This window comes from Salvelinus fontinalis, chromosome 7, assembly GCF_029448725.1.
Source record: "Salvelinus fontinalis isolate EN_2023a chromosome 7, ASM2944872v1, whole genome shotgun sequence".
NCBI lineage: Eukaryota > Metazoa > Chordata > Actinopteri > Salmoniformes > Salmonidae > Salvelinus > Salvelinus fontinalis.
Window position 1 is genome coordinate 31512418 of NC_074671.1, and position 20526 is coordinate 31532943.

General features: G+C 41.7%; 1 protein-coding gene across 2 annotated transcripts in view; it reads left to right on the forward strand.

The window, feature by feature from the left end:
* Positions 1 to 7942: 7942 nt before the first annotated feature.
* Positions 7943 to 20526, forward strand: part of LOC129859401 (plexin domain-containing protein 2-like) — a 180375-nt gene continuing 167791 nt past the window's right edge. The window contains exon 1 of one of the 2 annotated variants that reach the window (XM_055929158.1): positions 7943 to 8449. In XM_055929158.1, coding sequence (XP_055785133.1) covers positions 8350 to 8449 — 100 coding nt within the window. In that variant the 5' untranslated portion in view covers positions 7943 to 8349. The remainder of the gene's footprint in view (positions 8450 to 20526) is intronic. The other variant, XM_055929157.1, reaches the window with a different exon arrangement.

The window sequence follows — 20526 nt, forward strand, 5'->3', positions numbered from 1 at the left end:
ACACTAAGGTTTTTTATTCTAAGAGAAACTTAGACTACAATTAGGGTGTGCGTTTCATAACACTTTTCACAATACATTAAGTGTATTCCCTCTAGCCAGGACTCTACTACCACATATTTACAGTACAGGATCCATGTGTACGTGTGTGTAGAGTGTGTGTTAGCATGTGTATAAACAGGGTCGCTACAGTTATTGATATTTGTGGCCGTAAACATTATTTTGACTTAATTCCATGAAAGGGGAGGGTTTACAATTTATTTTACAGTACAAGGAGAGGTTTGTGAAAATATTTTTTTTATGTTGGGGAGGGGGGTGCATTGAGTTGGTTCCCGGAAAGTATTCAGACCCCTTCCCCTTTTCCACATTTTGTTACGTTACAGCCTTATTCTAAAATGTATTAAATAAATGTTATCCCTCATCAATCAACGCACAATACCCCATTGTGACTAAGCGAATGTATTACATTTGCAAATGTGTTAAATATTAAAAACAGAAATGCCTTATTTACATAAGTATTCAGACCCTTTGCTATGAGACTTGAAATGCAGCTCAGGTGCATCCTGTTTTAATTGATCATTCCTGAGATGTTTTTACAACTTGACTGGAGTCATGATTGGACATGATTTGGAAAGGCACACACCTGTCTATATAAGGTCCCACAGTTGACAGTGCATGTCAGAGCAAAAACCAAGCCATGAGGTCGAAGGAATTGTCCGTAGAGCTCCAAGACAGGATTGTGTTGAAGCACAGATCTGGGGAAGGGAACCAACACAGTTCTGCAGCATTGAAGGTCCCCAAGAACACAGTGGCCTCCATCATTCTTAAAATGGATGAAGTTTGGAACCAATACTCTTGCTAGGGCAATCGGGAGAGAAGGGCCTTGGTCAGGGGTGACCAAGATAATCAAGAACACGATGGTCAGTCTGAAAGAGCTCTGGAGTTTCTCTGTGGAGATGGGAGAACATTCCAGAATGACAACCATCTCTGCAGCACTCCACCAATCAGGCCTTTATGGTAGAGTGGCCAGACGGAAGCCTCTCCTCAGTAAAAGGCACATGACAGCCCGCTTGGACTTTGCCAAAAGGCATCTAAAGGACTCTCAGATCATGAGAAACAAGATTCTCTGGTCTGATTAAACCAAGATTGAACTCTTTGGCCTGAATGCCAAGTGTCACGTCTGGAGGAAACCTGGCACCCTCCCTATGGTGAAGCATGGTGGTGGCAGCATCATGCTGTGGGGATGTTTTTCAGCTGCAGGGACTGGGAGACTAGTCAGGATCGAGGGAAAGATGAACCGAGCAAAGTACAGAGAACCTTGATGAAAACCTGCTCCAGAGCGCTCAGGACTTCAAACTGGGTCGAAGGAACTCAAGCATTTCGCTACACTCGCAGTAACATATGCTAAATATGTGTATGTGACCAATAACATTTTATTTGATTTGAGGTTCACCTTCCAATCGGACAACGACCCTAAGCACACAGCCAATACAACACATGAGTGACTTCAGAACAAGTCTCTGAATGTCCTTGAGTGGCCCAGCCAAAGCCCGGACTTCAACCCGATCAAACATCTCTGGAGAGATTTGAACATTGCTGAGCAGTGATACTCCTATTCCAACCTGACAGAGCTTGAGAGGATCTGCAGAGAAGAATGGGAGAAACTCCCCAAATACAGGTGTGCCAAGATTGTAGTGTCATACCCAAGAAGACTCGAGGCTGTAATCGCTGCCAAAGGTGCTTCAACAAAGTACTGAGTAAAGGGTCTGAATACTGATATAAATTATATATTTCGGTTTTTATTTTTAATACATTTGCAAAAATGTCATTATGGGTATTGTGTATCAGTGGAGGCTGGTGACTTGAACATTTGAGGAGGATGGGAGACCCACGGTATAGGCGCGGAACGCACGGAGACGTCAAAGTGTGTTTCAAAAATCGTCAAACAGTATTTATTTGAACCTAAAGCATGTAATAAAGACATTTATAGTACAATATTATGAGGAATGGGAATCAGAGGGCTACTTACACCGTTTTGGGAAGGGATCACAGCAGGGATTGAATGAGGGTATGAGGCGTGAGTTGAAGTGTTCATTCAGAGGCTTGACTTCAGAGCGGGACAGGATTTGACTGGGAAGACAAAAGACAATAACACAACACACGAAAGAGTTAGACAACAGTGCTAAGAATGTGTTAGTCCAAGCAAGGAGTAAAATCATTGATGTGTAATGATGTGATTGAGTTTGTGCATGTGACTGACTCGACATACAGTAATGAGAGAAAATGGATAGGGGTACTCACAGTGCTTGGAGAGGAAACATTCAATGTCCCAGTGGATGAGCGGGCACATGAGACGCAGCTTCAGTTCATGTCAGGAGCGAGTTGACTATGGTAGTGGAGTGGAGTGGTCATCACCTCGATCAGGGAACAGGAGGGGACTTAGCTGGAAATACAAATAGCAGATACAGTCCATTACAGCTGTGCCCTCGTAGGTTTGAACAACACGTTTGTCCATGAAGTTAAACACCGACTACGCATCTCACCCACTTGACACATCAAAGTAGCCCAAGAAATGTTCCTGAATAAAGCCCTGATCACCCACATGCCTGGCGATAACTAACAACTGCGAGCAGACTGGTGGCATCATGCGGCCCAGAGTGGTGGGGCAATTTGTTCCCCCTGGGGCCAGGAGTTTTTCCTTATCTGTTAACCTAACCAGAAAAACTCCAGACCCTATAGGGTATGACAGTGATTAATCAGTTGTAAAAAGGTTTTATAAGGACTATGATGGGACCAGTTTTTCCTAATCAGGTCACATGGGGGGGTGAAAACCCTGTCAAACTGCAGCAACCTAATACTTCTTCTATGAATTATATTTAGACTAGATTAGGAGGGGAATTTCCTCTACTCAGACACAGAGACAACAAATGATAAACAATGTAACTCACAGGGCGGAGCTTGCTTTATTAATGTTTGCAGCATGCAGTCCTATGCAACTGTAGGCCTTTAAACATTGTTAACTCACATCTGTCAGCACTATTATGTTGATTGACTAATTCCAGTTAATAATTTTGGATTGAAAACATATAGGCAGCCTTGCCAGACCAATTTTGAATATAAACCCAATTTGATTACATTCACATTTTCTCCTGACACACAAATGCTGCATCAACCTCTCTCTTTAATCTAACTTTTAATGGATGATGAGATGGACGATATCAAATCATTCTGAATTGATTTCGACATCCCAGAATAGACAGTAGAAAGTTCCATATGTTCAGCAAGTAAAGCATCGTAACGTGCGATTACCCCTTCAAGCACCTTGTAGTTGCACTTGTTAGCGGAAGTTTCCCTCTCGTCGTGTCCTCTAAAAGCCAATTCTTGCCCAAAAACGTGGTGGTGTTGATAAGTCGCATGAAGACATCCGTGTTCCTTCTTACTCTCTCATTGTGTTTCGTAGTTTGAATACGCAAACCTTCGTCATGATCAATATGGCTTTTCCCCAGAAGCTTGAATCTGATGTGGGCATTTATATGCTCCCTGCTTTTGTTTTGCCGTTTAGCTGAACGATCAATGTTCTTCAGGTCACTGTAACCACAAGGCTCAGATTTTCTAAAAAGCAGGCAAGGCGAGCAATACAGGCGGCTTGATGAAAGGCTCCCTGTTTACCAGCTACCTTTTCATCCTTCTTCATGAAACTGATATCAGGCAGATTTCGACCCTTGGTTTTAATTCGCACCTTTTCCGTGTACCCCAGAGAATGAAAGGGTTCTTAACATAAACCCTCTCATATTGCTCCTCTGCGGCACAACCCCAATACAACGCACTAGTTCCGTTCTCCGATCCTGATCCTATGATTGGATGGACAACATGTCAGTTCATACTGAAAAAGCTTTGATTGGTTGGAGGGCGTACTCCGGAAGTGGTCATAATTACTATGTAGGTCTATGGAAGGGGGTGAGGCCTACGAGCCTCCTAGGTTTGTATTCAGGTCAATGTACCCAGAGGAGGACAGAAGCTAGCTGTCCTTTGGCTACACGGGCCCCGTGTGGCTCAGTTGGTAGAGCATGGCGCTTGCAATGCCAGGGTTGTGGGTTCGATTCCCACGGGGGGCCAGTACAAAAAAAGTATGAATGTATGTACTTGTAAGTCGCTCTGGATAAGAGCGTCTGCTAAATGACTTAAATGTAAATGTACACCATGGTGCTATCCCAGAAAGTGCTGTTGAAGGTACTATACCTTCATTGCAAAACAGTGTGTTTTAATCAATTATTTGGTGACATATTAATATATTTAGTATCGTTTCATTTAACAAGGATAACTTTTTATGTTTCACTATTTGTATTTTTATGACAATTCACTGAGCAGGATGGTCCTCCCCTTCCTCTTCTGAGGAGCCTCCAATGTTGGGTGTAGATTGATGAGGAAAAAATAAATGTAATCAATTTTAGAATAAGCCTGTAACATAACAAAATGTGTAAAAGTCAAGGCGTCTGAATACTTTCCGAATGCACTGTATGCATTTCAAAACTGTGGGAGAGAGGATCTGAAAGTAACCTGGTCAGGACTTCTGAGGTGACCTCATAGTCTGGTGGTAAAAACATTGTCACAGAGAAGTGAAAGAAATTCCCTTCAACAATAACCTCAAAAACCGTTTCCTCAGATCCCCATTTCAAGTCCAGGCTGCACTTGAGCAATAGTTTGAGCCCTGCTCAGGGCAGAACAGAAAGTACTCTGTAACACATTACAAATCAAGTCAGACACAAGGAAAGAGCCCATACCAAGGTGTACCCATTGTCTCACAAAGCATGGTAAGGTACATTTCTCAAAGCTAAAGTGAGATTCATGCACCACTTCCCTCAGCTCTGGGACACTTAGCTGTCACAGACACTTACAGAACCTGGCACAGATCATGAGCTCCATTCACTTAATGCCGCATTATGCCTTCCAGAGATAAATCCCGTTAGCACTGCTGCATTTGCTTTGTTGGCAGTCACTCAGTCTGTGTATACCTGGTGAGCAGCACAGTTAGATGTGGGAGTGACTGTTAGCCTATTCCTGGGTGCTTTTATATAAAAAGTGGATTTGAAAAAAGTGGAAAAGAGGATAATATATTCTTTCTAATGATGTCAACTTTATTTCTCAACTCCTTATATTTAGCTAATTACACTCATTGGAGCCAATCACTCACTTGAGTACCTGACATAGGCTTTGATAAAAAAAAAAATTATATAAAGATTTTTTTTAAACAATATAAAAAATAAAATGAAAGAGCAACAATAAAACAACAGTAATGAGGCTATAAATAGGAGATACCAGTACAAAGTCAATGAGCAGGTTAGTCGAGGTAATTGAGGTAATATGTATACTACCGTTCAAAAGTTTGGGGTCACTTAGAAATGTTCTTGGTTTTGAAAGGACTTTTTTTTTGTCCATTAAAATGATATCAAATTGATCAGAAATACACTGTCGACATTGTTAATGTTGGAAATGACTAATGTAGCTGGAAATGGCAGATTGTTTATGGAATATCTACATAGTTGTACAGAGGCCCACTATCAGCAACCATCACTTCTGTGTTCCAATGGCAGGTTGTGTTAGCTAATTCAAGTTTATCATTTTAAAAGGCTAATTGATCATTAGAAAACCCTTTTGTAATTATGTTAACACAGCTGAAAACTGTTGTTCTGACTAAAGAAGCAATAAAACTGGCCTTCTTTAGACTAGTTGAGTATCTGGAGCATCAGCATTTGTGGGTTCGATTACAGGCTCAAAATGTCTAGAAACAAAGAACTTTCTTCTGAAACTCGTCAGTCTATTCTTGTTCTGAGAAAGGAAGGCTATTCCATGCGAGAAATTGCCAGGACACTGAAGATCTCGTACAACGCTGTGTACTACTGCCTTCACAGAACAGCGCAAACTGGCTCTAACCAGTTTAGAAAGAGGAGTAGGAGGCCCTGGTGCACAACTGAGCAAGAGGACAACTACATTAGAGTGTCTAGTTTGAGAAACAGACGCCTTACAAGTCCTCAACTGGCAGCTTCATTAAATAGTACCCGCAAAACAGAGGCGACTCAGAGGTGACTCTGCGATGCTGGCCTTCTAGGCAGAGTTCCTCTGTCCAGTGTCTGTGTTCTTTTGCCCATCTTAATCTTTTCTTTTTATTGGCTAGTCTGAGATATGGCTTTTTCTTTGCAACTCTGTCTAGAAGGCCAGTTTTCAGCTGTGCTAACATAATTGCAAAAGGGTTTTCTAATGATCAATTAGTGCCTTGACACCAAGGAAATTGAAGCTCTCAACCTGCTCCACACATACCCGTCGATGAGAATGGGGGCGTGCTCGGACCTCTTTTTCCTGTGGTCCACGATCATCTCCTTTGTCTTGATCACGTTGAGGGAGATGTTGTTATCCTGGCACCACACGGCCAGGTTTCTGACCTCCGCCCTATAGGCTGTCCCATCATTGTCTGTGATCCCAATTATAATGTGGGGAGGTCAAAATAATGAAAAACTATACACCAAATCTATTCATTTTAAAATGATTAGTTCTCCTTGCCATTATCATTCACCTGATGATAAGACAAGACATTTTTTTTTCTTCTTCTTATAATATATTATGGGGGTCCCTGGGTCACCATTTTGCCTGATAGGGGGTCCCTCTGCAACAAAAGGCTGAAAACCTCTGCTATACAACAAGAAAATACTAAATATTCCACTTGACATAATTCAACTGTGGCCAAATGACTGATATGCAGAGCTTACTTTGAAAGGATGTGTGGGAAATCATGACCTGCCTAAATTATTATTTCCATTCCATTTCCAAGTCTCCTAAATCACATGTAAAAGGACCCCTTTATGACCAGAAAATGATTTGTTCATCATCAAGCTTTTCCATGACTGCGGTAGCCTACAGTCGCACAGCCCTCTGAATTCCCTTGGGGGAAAAGTCTTAATTGGAAAGATTCTGTGGTCCAACTTGTCTTTCCTGAACAGCAGAGCCAAGTACAGGGGGAGAAAAATACGGTGAGTTCTAAGACATGGAGTGCTGCCATTTTAGACCAAACGGAGCCGTCTGGCAAAGGCACCAAACAAGACTTTCCAAGCCTGCTGCCAGACATTATTGTAATAATGGTTGCCAGTTTTTTAAAAGGTGAAACGACACACTCCTCAGAAGGAATACAACCTTGTCCCTTGATCACAGCACAACTCCTGCTGAGATTGAAACAAGTCCTGCTGAGACTGAGGCTGTCCTAATATGGACACCGTAAATGTCTACATTGTATGGTGATCTGTATTGTTACCTTGAAATAACAGCCTAAGTGTTATTAAATTATTTCATCGTGATTTATTGGAAGATAATGATAACGCCTACAGTCCCTATTTTTCCTGACCTTTTTGGGGAAATTGGCCAGTCGTTGACCAAAAGAGGGCGCCATTACCGTCCAATCAGGCGCTAAGAAGGTCCTACCTGTACCACCCATCAGCAGAGGGGCGCATGTTTGGCTATATCTTGACCAAATATTTTCACACAAGACTCCTGCCAAAAAATGAATGCGTACTAGTATTTCGGGAAAAGACAGAAATATTAGACAATTCAATATCAGACATTAGCATAGGTCATTAGGAGCGCGCAAAGTGAGCGCGCAAGCACAAGCAGCATATGACTGATAAGGATAGCGTGTTATCAACAGATTTGATGGTTGATTGTAAAAAATACAAATACAAATTAATTAAAGAAACTGCCTTAGAGTTTGATATGTCCCTGTTGTGTGTCACAGCAAAGGCCATTACTATGTAGTTATTGGTGGATACCATATTCCAGAATAGAGAATACGCGCATCAACTGCGAGTCTGGCACGGTATTGTTGCGGGACTGGTGATTTGCACTGACTGTCAAAAGCAAAACACTATATTAGTGGTGGGGAATTGGTGTGACGAGGGAGCGGGGGCAGCTCACCGTCCTCGCTGAGAACGCAACTCACATTACACCTCCTCTTTCCCGGGTAGGAATGAGACCTATGTTTGCGGAGCTGGGATGACCTCAATATTTTGAACCGTGTTGCTTGTTTTAGTGGTGGCTAGGGTCCTCTCTCACTCACTCACTCACTCACTCGCACACTCACACACACACGCGCACACACATACACACACAAACAAAACACCACACATCATATTTGCCGTTTGTAAACCAGCGAACAGCGCAGACAGGGTTTTCTCTGCAGAAGGCTGTCTTGCAGACTACACTCGAGAAGAGTTACGGAGTGGAGTGTACGTTTTGGACCCCCTACGACTTTGGTGTATAGAAAATACATTCTAAAAAGAGGAGCAGTGCAATCAGTAGTGAATCTCGGATATGGCGGGGTTGAAAATATTCAACCTTGTTGTTGGAGTTGTTTTAGTTTTGCAGTCTCTTGGAAATGCGTTTCACGTGCCTGGAGGGGACCTGACAAACGGTAAGAAGACCTCGCACTACCTAATATTTGCACCATGAAGACCTCTCCATATTTTGATAGACAATGATAAAATATAACACTATGCATGATGTCCTGTAGAGAAACGTTTACCTTGCTTTATGTATTAATTGCCAAGTGCGCTGTGGTGTAATATGGTTCAATATGGTGCCATTTTTTTCACTATAGCTCTAATGGTGTACAATAATGAAACGAGGTTATTTGTAGACTCATTTACTCTATATTCGACTGTCTTTAAGATTGTCAGAAAATGTTTTGTATGGCAAAGACCAACTTATATGATAACCTAGACTATATAGTTTTGATTCATGCTGTGATATTGCGATTTACAAAAAATCTAACCATCAGCATCCACGACCACCAGAAATAATTTCCATGTTTTTTATCACGTTGTAAATGGGTTATAAAGATTTGTGTGCTTGTGAGGGTTGATGAGATTCGTGGTGTGCGTCCGTGTGTGTGTGTTCTGCGCGCATCCGCATTTGAAGACTGCTGTTATTGAATGTGTGCAAGCTATTGTTCTCTGCTATTTTTATTTCAGTGATCGATCCAGCTGTTATATAGGCTACGTCAGAGACTTTATTAGTCTTACTAGAACAATTAGCACAGCACAGCCTGTGTCCCAACGTGTTGTCATAGTTATTCATATAATAGTATATTGTAAAAAGTGTTGCATTTTTTCTCGTTTTACATTATCACATTTAATGTTTTAGATGTGATTCATGAAGGGCTCGATGAATATAGCAATCTAGGGTAGGATTTTTGAAAATCAAATAAAAACGCTTTACATTCACATTTACATAAAATCCAACAACCTACAGTCTTTGGCCTAACTATCATGTTCACAAAATCCTTCAATAAATGATTGTCTCCATGTTAGGAAATAGCAATAGGGTTTTGGCAGGGGTGCACCCCTTCAACCTTCTGAGTTTAAGTGACTTAACAGGCGCATCTCAAGTGGTCCAGATACGTTTTGACATCACACAGGTGGGGGGGGGGGGGGGGGGGGGGGGGGGGGTTGGCCTTTCCTCTTGTGCTTCTCCATTGTTCCTCAAGCAAGGTGGGAGGTCGATGGCATCAGATTTCCATTACACAAAGTAATCAGTGGTGGTCCTTTTTTTTCTTCTATTACAGCATATTGGATGACTGTCATTCATATTCCATTTACCCAGTTCAATGTAAAAGCGATAGGTTTAGGCTACTACATGATATTCGAATTTAACCTATACCCATCATGCGGTTGCTACAACCTAGCCAATGAATGAAAGTTTACAACGTAAGTGCACACAGGTTGAGAGAAAAATTGGAGGTTACAGACAGTGACACATTCAATGCCGCCTTGCACACTCTTGCCATCTAGCTGATATAGGGTGTAATCATTAGTCCAACAGTTGCAAACGAGAGTTTCTATTGGACCATTTCAGGTATGTTCATCCCCATTTTGTTCCATTTGCTTCCGTTTTAAGAAACGTTTTTCAACAGAATCGGTGGAATTATTACACCCTTGATCACGTGTAAACACAGTTCACTTTCATAGTAACCACGTTGTATTCCTTCTCGCATCTATGCACTATCCTCCTCTCACCTTGTCCCTTTGCTTCTGGACTTAAATGCACAACACATCAGCTGTATGTGACCAGGCGAAAAAACCTTTCCAAGCCAACCCATATCATAACCGCCACACATAGCCTACATCGTTGTCACCATATTAGCTAAAGTAACGTCATAGCCAACATAGCTAATAGAACTAATGCGTTAGTAAACCTGCTACAATCATGCAGTAACATTACAGTTTACAGTGAGTAAGCAGTTACACCGGCGGGCCCTGGTGGCAATAAATTAGTAAAACCAAAAGCTCACCATGACTTGGAAGAGTTCCAGTATTGTGTTGGATAGTCATAGCCAGCTAGCTAACATAGCATCCCTCTGTTTGAGCAGGTTGTTTGAGTAGGCTAAACTAGCTAACTGCATTTGCTAGCTAAGTAAGTGATACTGAAATTGAAAACAAAATGACGAAAACTCTCTCGACCTCTATTTCTCTCTTGCTTCTCCTTCATTTTGGAGGAAATTAATTTGTTCAAAACTGTTCTTTCTCTCTCTTTCACTTAACTACTCACCACATTTGCACTGCAGTGCTAGCAAGCTGTAGCTTATGCTTTCAGTATGTCAGTTCATGCTGCAAGAGCTCTGATAGGTTGGAGGACGTCCTCTTGAAGTTGTTAATTACTGTGTAAGTCTATGGAAGGAGTTGAGAACCACGAGCTTCCTAGGCTTTGTATTGAATTTAATGTACCCGGAGGAGGACAGAGGCTAGCTGTCCTCCAGCTACACCATGGTGCTACCATACAGAGTGCTGTTAATCAGTTATTTGGTGACGTGATTATATTTGTTTTATCTAAAAAAATATAACTTTTTTAATGTTTTAAACATTTTATTTTCATGAAATTCAATGAGGATGGTCCTCCACTTCCTCCTCTGAGGAGCCTCCACTGCAAGTCATTGAATTACCTACTCCTTGAAATTTGCAGTTGTCTAAAAAAATATATATATATTGCTCAAAACATTTTGTCCTTTAGTGTGTGGTCTCAAACCCAAACCCTAGGCAACACAGGGAAAAAGGGCTGATTTCAATGATTGACTTGGCATAGAGGAACTATGTCAATACTTTATACACTTGAATAAAATACAGAATAGCTAGCAAGACGGAGATCACAGAGGTCATTTTTAAATGAGTGAACTTCGCAAGTGGCTAGTTTACACCAACTACCTTAACTAAAACCTCTGCAAAGGTTTTGCCTGCAAACTTGTTTTGAATCATGACGTTCTGCCTCGTGATTTGTCCGCAGAATTTATTTTCTCTCATCGACGAAGTTCCTCTATCCCAAAAGAGTCGCCGTGTTACCTAGGGTTTGGGACTATTTAGTGTGTGTACTTTACTATATTTATACTTGGGATATCATTTAACAGTAAAAGTTCAAACCTCACTGGAGGACGTCTGTTGTGGAGTGTAGAGAGATAAGATGTGCAGGTATTTAAGCTTTATGGAAGAGTTGCTCTTTCCTCTAAGTTTACCTAGTACAACCTGTACCAGTCTGTCAGTCTCCACTTCCAAAGTTCAACAACCACACACTTTTAATCAATAACCATAATTTAGAGTAGCAAGTATTGATATTCCTGAAGGAGATGCAAATCTTTAAATTGAGTGAGGAAACTTGATGATCCACACTCTCCAGTATGGGTTCTAGTGGACAAGGTCATACTGTCCACCAGGGCCCTAGTGGGTGAGTCCACCTAGGGAAGACTACAATCTCCACAGGCCTCTAGAGGATGTATAGAAAAGGTGGACTGTAATCAGGGTTTGACTGGTGCAGAGTTCAAAGTGCCACCTCGGCTCATTGATAAGATGAGAGAGGAGATGAAGCAGGAATCCAAATAGGGGGGGTTTATTGCACAGACATATGAGCACATGGGGAAAGGTTGCAGGATAACGTTGTAGTTTACTAAAGAAATGCAGGAGGGAGATAAACACATGTTAACATACAAGCATGACTGACAAGTGCAAAAGGGATAAACAACAAATGGATCTTACTAGACATGGACGGACAGGAAATTAAAAGGATCTTACTATGAACATGTATACATGTTCTTCAATAATGGAAAGTACTCACTTGTCAGTCACACACCACATGGAAAGGAAAACATAAGCTGGCTGCCCCATGTATTCACCGACAGGAACAAGGAAGAATGGAGCACAACACTGTTGCTTAAATAGTCAATAGTCATGGTGCTAATGAGCAATGGAGACAGGTGAAGTGAGTGGCAAGGGAGGTGCGGGAAAACCAGAGGTGTGCTCAATTTACTTGAACGTTTGCTACGTTGTGGAACGGTTTGTACTAAACGACACGTTTCTCCAAAATGTTATTGTACAGCTTTTGAGGTACTTTTGCTCCCATTTGGTGAGCGTGGCGAGGTGTGGCTTGAAGCAATGAGTGATGTATTTAAAGGGCAGTAGCCCTACACTGGTCGTGTAGTACATCATCGTTTCCGTTCATTTCAACACAGCCCATGAGCCTTTGTAACAGGGAAGACTCCAATCTCCACAGGGCTCTTGTGGATGAGTCCATACTGTCCACACAGAGAAGACTCCAATCTCCACAGGGCTCTAGTGGATGAGTGCACACTCTCAAGTTAACTTATTGAGAAGCATGCAACTGGGGAACCTTATGCCAACACTGGTTCTGTTTACAGACATGCTCCTGTTTCCCAGAGACTATTAATTGCTGGCAGGGGAATTTCATCACATATCGGATAGTGGTTAGAGAAACGTATGGTTCCTGACAGCGACAGAAAATTAAAGCCGCCTCCGTGTGTCTGTGGGCATTTGTGGGGAGCTCTTCTGAATGCGTGTCTTTATTTGAGAGAGAAAAACAACTATTAGTATGTGATTGTTTGAAATGTACATGCACACACGCGTGCACACGCACAGCTTTGTTTTCCTGAAATTTCAGTATAAAAATGTTTGACCATTCAAAATCATATTTTCCCTAACCGCTAAAACGTAAAGCTTAACCTAACCCCAAAAACCCTAACCCTAACCTTAAACATAACCCTAACGCTAACCTTTACCCCAAAACCCTAAACCTAACCCTTAAGCTTAAAATAGCATTTGAACAAATTCAGGACCTGAAAAAAGTTCTTGCTTTCCTACCTTATCAGGACATTTGGGTGAACTGTTAGGACATTGTGGTCTTGATAATGTAGGAAAACAAGTACACACACATATGTACACACGCACACACACACACACACACACACACACACACTAGATATTGTGTTGTCTTTCCTGCGCTATTCACCATGTCAGGTACTTTGTCTTGGTTTATGGAGCCAAACAATCTCCTTGGTCAGCCAGTGTTGCATGTGGATCATCTGACATTAGATCCTTGTTAGAATAATTATGAGCTCACGCTCTATCTCGAGAACTCAGGATCTGGGTCTTTCAGAGATAAGGTGTGGATTAAAATGTCACCCTGAGGTTATAGAATCAAATAATTACCACGTCATCGATTCCAACCACGACCCGTTTTTCCTCAAATGCAGCAACGTTTTCTAACCTCAACAGTTACTAGCAAACACATGGAAAGGGATCTATCTGTCAACTTCTAAAAGGCTGGGAGAAATTCACAACTTCAGAGATCTTTCCAGGTGCTGCTCTCTCTGCCTCTGTTCTATATAGGGCATTATTTTTAGAGTAGCTATCCAGTGAGGTGCATCCCATGTCATAGCATTGACTGACCATATTTTATATTGTATGGCAGGGGATTTCAACTGGGGATCTGTAGCCCCCTAGGGGTCCGCTGAGATACTACAGGGAGTCCCGCAAAAAAAATATCGCTAGCAACAACAGAATAAACAAATGTTGAATTACATACCTACGGTAGAAAAGAGGACAATGTTTCTTGCTAATGATGTCAACTTTATTTTTCAACTACACACCTTGGAGCCAATTACACTCACTGGAATATCTAACATAGGCTTTGAAAAAGCACATGTGAATAGGCTACCAGTGCCTATGGCTGCTTGTAAGCTTTCTACACTTGGACATACAGTGCCTTGCAAAAGTGTTCATCCACCTTGGCGTTTTTCCTATTTTGTTGCATTACAACCTGTAATTTAAATTGATTTTTTGGGGGATTTCATGTACTGGACATCCACAAAATAGTCCAAATTGGTGAAGGTAAATTTAAAAAATTACTTGTTTCAAACAATTTTAAAAACGGCAAAGTGGTGTGTGCATATGTGTTCACCTCCTTTGCTATGAGGCCCTAAATAAGCCCTAATTACCTTCAGAAGTCACATAATTCGTTAAATAAAATGCAATCTAAGTGTCACATGATCTGTCACATGATCTCAGTATATATACACCTGTTCTGAAAGGCCCCAGAGTCTGCAACACCACTAAGCAAGGGACACCACCAAGCAAGCGGCACAATGAAGACCAAGGAGCTCTCCAAACAGTTCAGGGACAAAGTTGTGGAGAAGTACAGATCAGGGTTGGGTTATAAAAAATATCTGAAACTTTGAACAGCTCACGGAGCACAATAAAATCCATTATTAAAAATGTAAAGAATATGGCACCAGAACAAACCTGCCAAGAGAGGGCTGCCCACCAAAACTCACAGACCAGGCAAGGAGGGAATTAATCAGAGAGGCAACAAAGAGACCAAAGATAACCCTGATGGAGCTACAAAGCTTCACAGTGGAGATTGGAGTATCTGTCCATAGGACCACTTTAAGCCGTACACTCCACAAAGCTAGGCTTTATGGAAGAGTGGTCAGAAAAAAGCCATTGCTTAAAGAAAAAAATAAGGAAGCGCGTTTGGTGTTCGCCAAAAGGCATGTGGGAGACTCCCAAAACATATGAAAGAAGGTACTCTGGTCAGACGAGATGAAAATTGAGCTTTTTGGCTATCAAGGAAAACGCTATGTCTGGCGCAAACCCAACACCTCTCATCACCCCGAGAACAACATCCCCACAATGAAGCATGGTGGTGGCAGCATCATGCTGTGGGGATGTTTTCATCGGCAGGGACTGGGAAACTGGTCCGTATTGAAGAAATGATGGATGGCACTAAATACAGGGAAATTCTTGAGGGAAACCTGTTTCAGTCTTCCAGAGATTTGAGACTGGGATGGAGGTTCACCTTCCAGCAGGACAATGACCCTAAGCATACTGCTAAAGCAACACTCAAGTGGTTTAACTTCTACTTGCACACAATCCCGGATCCGGGAGCACCCTCATCAGTAAAAAAGCTGACTAGCATAGCCTAGCATAGTAAAGTAAATACTAGCATCTAAATATCATTAAATCACAAGTCCAAGACACCAGATGAAAGATACACATCTTGTGAATCCAGCCATCATTTCTGATTTTTAAAATGTTTTACAGGGAAGACAATATGTATTTCTATTAGCTAACCACGATAGCAAAAGACACAACTTTTTTTCCCACCATTTTTTTCCTGCATAGGTAGCTATCTCAAATTCGACCAAATAAAGATATAAATAGTCACTAACCAAGAAACAACTTCATCAGATGACAGTCTGATAACATATTTATTGTATAGCATATGTTTTGTTAGAAAAATTTGCATATTTCAGGTATAAATCATTGTTTTACATTGCAGCCACCATCACAACTCTCACCAAAGCAACTAGAATAACTACAGAGACCAACGTGAATTACTTAAATACTCATCATAAAACATTTATGAAAAATATACAGCGTACAGCAAATGAAAGACAAAGATCTTGTGAATCCAGCCAATATTTCAGATTTTTTAAGTGTTTTACAGCGAAAACACAATATAGCATTATATTAGCTTACTACAATAGCCAACCACACAACAGCATTGATTCAAGCCATGTAAGGGCTGTCTCTCTCCTCATCCTCGGACGAGGAGAGGAGAGAAGGATCATCTGACCAAAATGCAGCATTCGGGAAGTAAGCCATCTTTTTATTTACAACGACGATGGCAACACGAAACAAAACACTTTCAAATATACAAAACAAGAAAACGACGTAGACGAAACCTGAACATAAACTTACATAACTAAACGTAAAACTTACGGACAGGAAACAGACTACATCAAAACGAAACGAACATCCAAACAGTCCCGTATGGTGCAAACATAACACAGATATGGAAGACAATCACCCACACACAAACAGTGAGAACACCCTATCTAAATATGACTCTTAATTAGAGGAGAACGCAAAACACCTGCCTCTAATTAAGAGCCATACCAGGCAACCAAAACCAACATAGAAACAGATAACATAGACTGCCCACCCAAAACACATGCCCTGACCTAAACACATACAAAAAACAACATAAAACAGGTCAGGACCGTTACAAGCCAACAATAACGATAACGAATAAACCAGCAAAAGATATACATTTTTTCACTAACCTTCTCAAACTTCTTCAGATGACAGTCCTATAACATCATATTACACAATACATATAGAGTTTGTTCGAAAATGTGCATATTTAGCGGCACAAATCGTGGTTATACAATATGAATAGTAGCCAAAATGCAAACAAAATGTCGGGAGAAATCTTGGGAGAGGCACCTAATCTAATCAGTAACTAATCATAAACTTGACTAAAAAATACAGGTTGGACAGCAAATGAAAGATACATTAGTTCTTAATGCAACCGCTGTCTTAGATTTTTAAAATTAACGTTACTACGACATACAGCGTGCGTTAAAGCGAGACCGCACCGAAATTAGCGGAATAGCGAATAGTAGTATAGTTTTACAGTACATTTTTCAACAGAACAACGAATTAACATCATAAATAGTTCTTACTTTTTGATGAGCTTCCATCAGAATCTTGGGCAAGTTGTCCTTTGTCCAGAAGAATCGTTGCTCGGTTGTAGATTGTCGCCTTCAACTTTGGAATTAGCAGTAAACATTAGCCATGTGGCGAAGACGTGCCCAACTCACTATAACGCAGCACAAAGAAATATCAGAAAATCGCAATATACTGATATAAACTGATATAACTCGGTTTAAAATAACTACACTATGATGTCTTTAACACCTATATCGAATAAAATCAGAGCCGGATATATCTAAGGCCTATAATGAGAGCTTTCCAGAACGCCATCCTGAGGTCTGTCTTGCGTCATGGCGAATGTTGAAAAGAGTGTACCCCACGTTCCAAAACCCTTTATATGGCCTCAGATCTGCCTAGCAACACCATTCCAATTCTCACCGCTTGCTGACATCTAGGGGAAGGCGTATGCAGTGCATGTCGACCAATAGAAGACATGCAAATTAATAAACTGACCCTAGAACAGACTGCCTGATTTCAGATTTCTCACTTCCCAACAGGAAGTTTGCTCCAACTTGAGTTCTGTTTTACTCACAGATATAATTCAAACGGTTTTAGAAACTAGAGAGTGTTTTCTATCCAATAGTAATAATAATATGCATATTGTACGAGCAAGAATTGAGTACGAGGCAGTTTAATTTGGGAACAACATTTTTACAAAGTGAAAACAGCACCCCCTATTGAGAAAAGGTTTTAAGGGGAAACATTTAAATGTCTTGAAATGGCTTAGTCAAAGCCCAGACCTCAATCCAATTGAGAATCTGTGGTATGACTTTAAGATTGCTGTACACCAGCGGACCCCATCCAACTTGAAGGAGCTGGAGCAGTTTTGCCATAAAGAATGGGCAAAAATCTCAGTGGCTAGATGTGCCAAGCTTATAGAGACATACCCCAAGGGACCTGCAGCTGTAATTGCTGCAAAAGGTGGCTCTACAAAGTATTGACTTTGGGGGGGGGTGAATAGTTATGCACGCTCAAGTTTTCAGTTTTTGTCTTATTTCTTGTTTGTTTCACAAGAAAAAATATTTTGCATATTGAAAGTGATAGGCATGTTGTGTAAATCAAATGATACAAACCCCCCAAAATCTATTTTAATTCCAGGTTGTAAGGCAACAAAAATGCCAAGGGGGTGAATACTTTCGAAAGCCACTGTACATTTTTGCTAACACATGGCTAGCTATCATTTAACCAGCTAAACAGCTGCTCTTAGTGATAATGTGTTTGAAATAACCTTTCTAGCCAGTGCTGCCTTCACGTGCATTTTCGAAACTTGGACATTGCCGACTTGCTAACTGGTTGAACGCGGCAAGTGTATAACTACAACCAGTCGGAGATGTCATGGTTTCCTAGTTCCGACTAGCAAGTGAACACGGCATAGGAGGCTATGTTAAAGTTTACACTTTCAATTATAATGTGGGGAGATCAAAATAATAAAAATCAATCTACCAAATCTATTAATTTTAGAATGTTGATAACTTATCCTTGTCATTATCATTTACCTGATTATTAGACAAGATGTTCATTTATTTATTTTTTGCTAATAAATGATGGGGGTCCCTGGGTTGCTAGTTTGCCTGGGACAGGGTCCCTGGGTAAGAACAGGTTGAAGACCCCTGTTTTATGGCGAGTAGAGTCTTTCTCCTTTCCTAGATAGTACATTAATAATAGACAGGGAGTAAAAGACAAGAAATACGATAATGAACATCAACATCAGACAGTAGATCACCTGCTGGGTGTTGATGAACGGTGGTGATTCAACATGTAGAATCATTGGAAGATTCATAGAAAATGATGGCCGATGATCTGTGGTCAGGGGCGATAGGACGGCCACCCGCTGCTTTACACTGTCTTTCCAATCTGAAGTTCACTGATATCTGGAACCATGTTGTGTACAAATCACGTGAAGACTTACTCACACACTCTGATTCTGTCATTAGCCAGCATCCACAGCAGCAGAGGACAGGGAAATTAAACACATTTTATTGGCTACATCCACACACACACGCACACGCACACACACACACACACACACACACACACACACACACACACACACACACACACACACACACACACACACACACACACACACACACACACACACGCACACACACACTTCCTCTCATAGCTATCAGTGAGAGGAGCTGTGGCTTACATCTGGACGGCATTAGATGACCCCATGGGCTCAACACATTTCTTTGAAACATTCCCACTCATCCTCATAGCCATGTGACGTGATGCCTGTTGGGATGCCAGTGGCACGCTCACACTGATCAGAACAGAACACGGAGGTATGATTTCGGGGTTAATTCTCACTCTGGTTCCCTCTCGGAGAGAGATAGTGTAGGCCACTTCAGTGTGTGCTGCTCGCTAACGATGCGGTCTGATTTAAATGCCTGCGTTGACGACTTTAAATGTGCTAAGAATGCGGTTGTTTGTGGAATGCCATGTGAAAGTGGAGTGCTCTGCTGTGTGGGATTCAGGGACAGTGCTGTTCAATGTTACGTTGTGCTATGCAGAGTTGAATGGGTTCTCAGTTAGCCAGTGACTTAACCATGACAGGCAGTTATCCACGACCCTAGTTCTGGGACCCCTGCTTCTCATCCATCATAGTGCCACAGGCTGCCTCCGATCTCACACACACACTGATACACACACTGACACACACTGACACAGACAGATACAAGCCACACTTGTGCGCACTCAGACGCAGAGTTGATGCAGTGGTTTCTTAGCAGCGCCACACATAACCTTCAAAAAGCTAATACAGTTTTGACCTTCACGGCTAATACAGTCATTCTAACTTTTCTGGGGAGGTGTCTTACGGTGTCTTACTGGCAAAACGGGTCACAAAAGAGCTCTTTCTGTCTGTTCTGAAAGAAAATTATGTTGAGTCAGAAAGAGGAGAAGTGCGGGAAGTTTATAAGCCTTCTCGGAAGGAATTTCTCTCTCTATCTCTCTCACTGCACATTCTCTATCCGGTCACAATGAACCAGGATGCATGCCAAATGGCATCATATTCCCTATGTATTGCACTACAGGGCCGTTAGGGCTGCTTGGGCAATTTGTGACGCAACTCAAGTCTCTTTATTGGTTCTCTGAAGCTTCCATGAATGGACGGACGGGGGTGGGGTGGTAGGAGCCGAGGAATGGGTGGTGTGGGTCATTGTCTTTCTTGCTCTATATGTGGTGTCAAGCCCTTTATGCCACAGAGGACCTCGATGGTGCGGTCCCATACTGCAACAGGGCAACACCAGGCTCTCGCGTTAGTCACACCTCGGACCCTGTCATCTCGGGTCCACCCCTTCGCTCTGTGAAGAACCCCTCTAGATGTAGGGGGGTAGGGGGCATGGGATAGATCTTTAAGGGTAGAGCCAGAGAGAGAGGGGCGAGAGGTGCTCAGTAGGTACAGAGACAAAGTAAAGAAGGCAGTGGTTAATGAAACCCGGTGCAGTTAAGCTGCTATTTATGTACAGCTATTGTCTTTCATGCCGTTTCCAATCTCTTTCGTGTCCGTCTCTGCCCTTTGTCTCACACAGTCATTGTCTTAGCCTTTTCTTAGAATTACAGTAATCACTCTCAGTGGGGTGTGTTTTGTGCTTTTTTCTTGTGTTTTTTAGATAAATATAAGCACTTAAGACTGGATTGGGTTTAT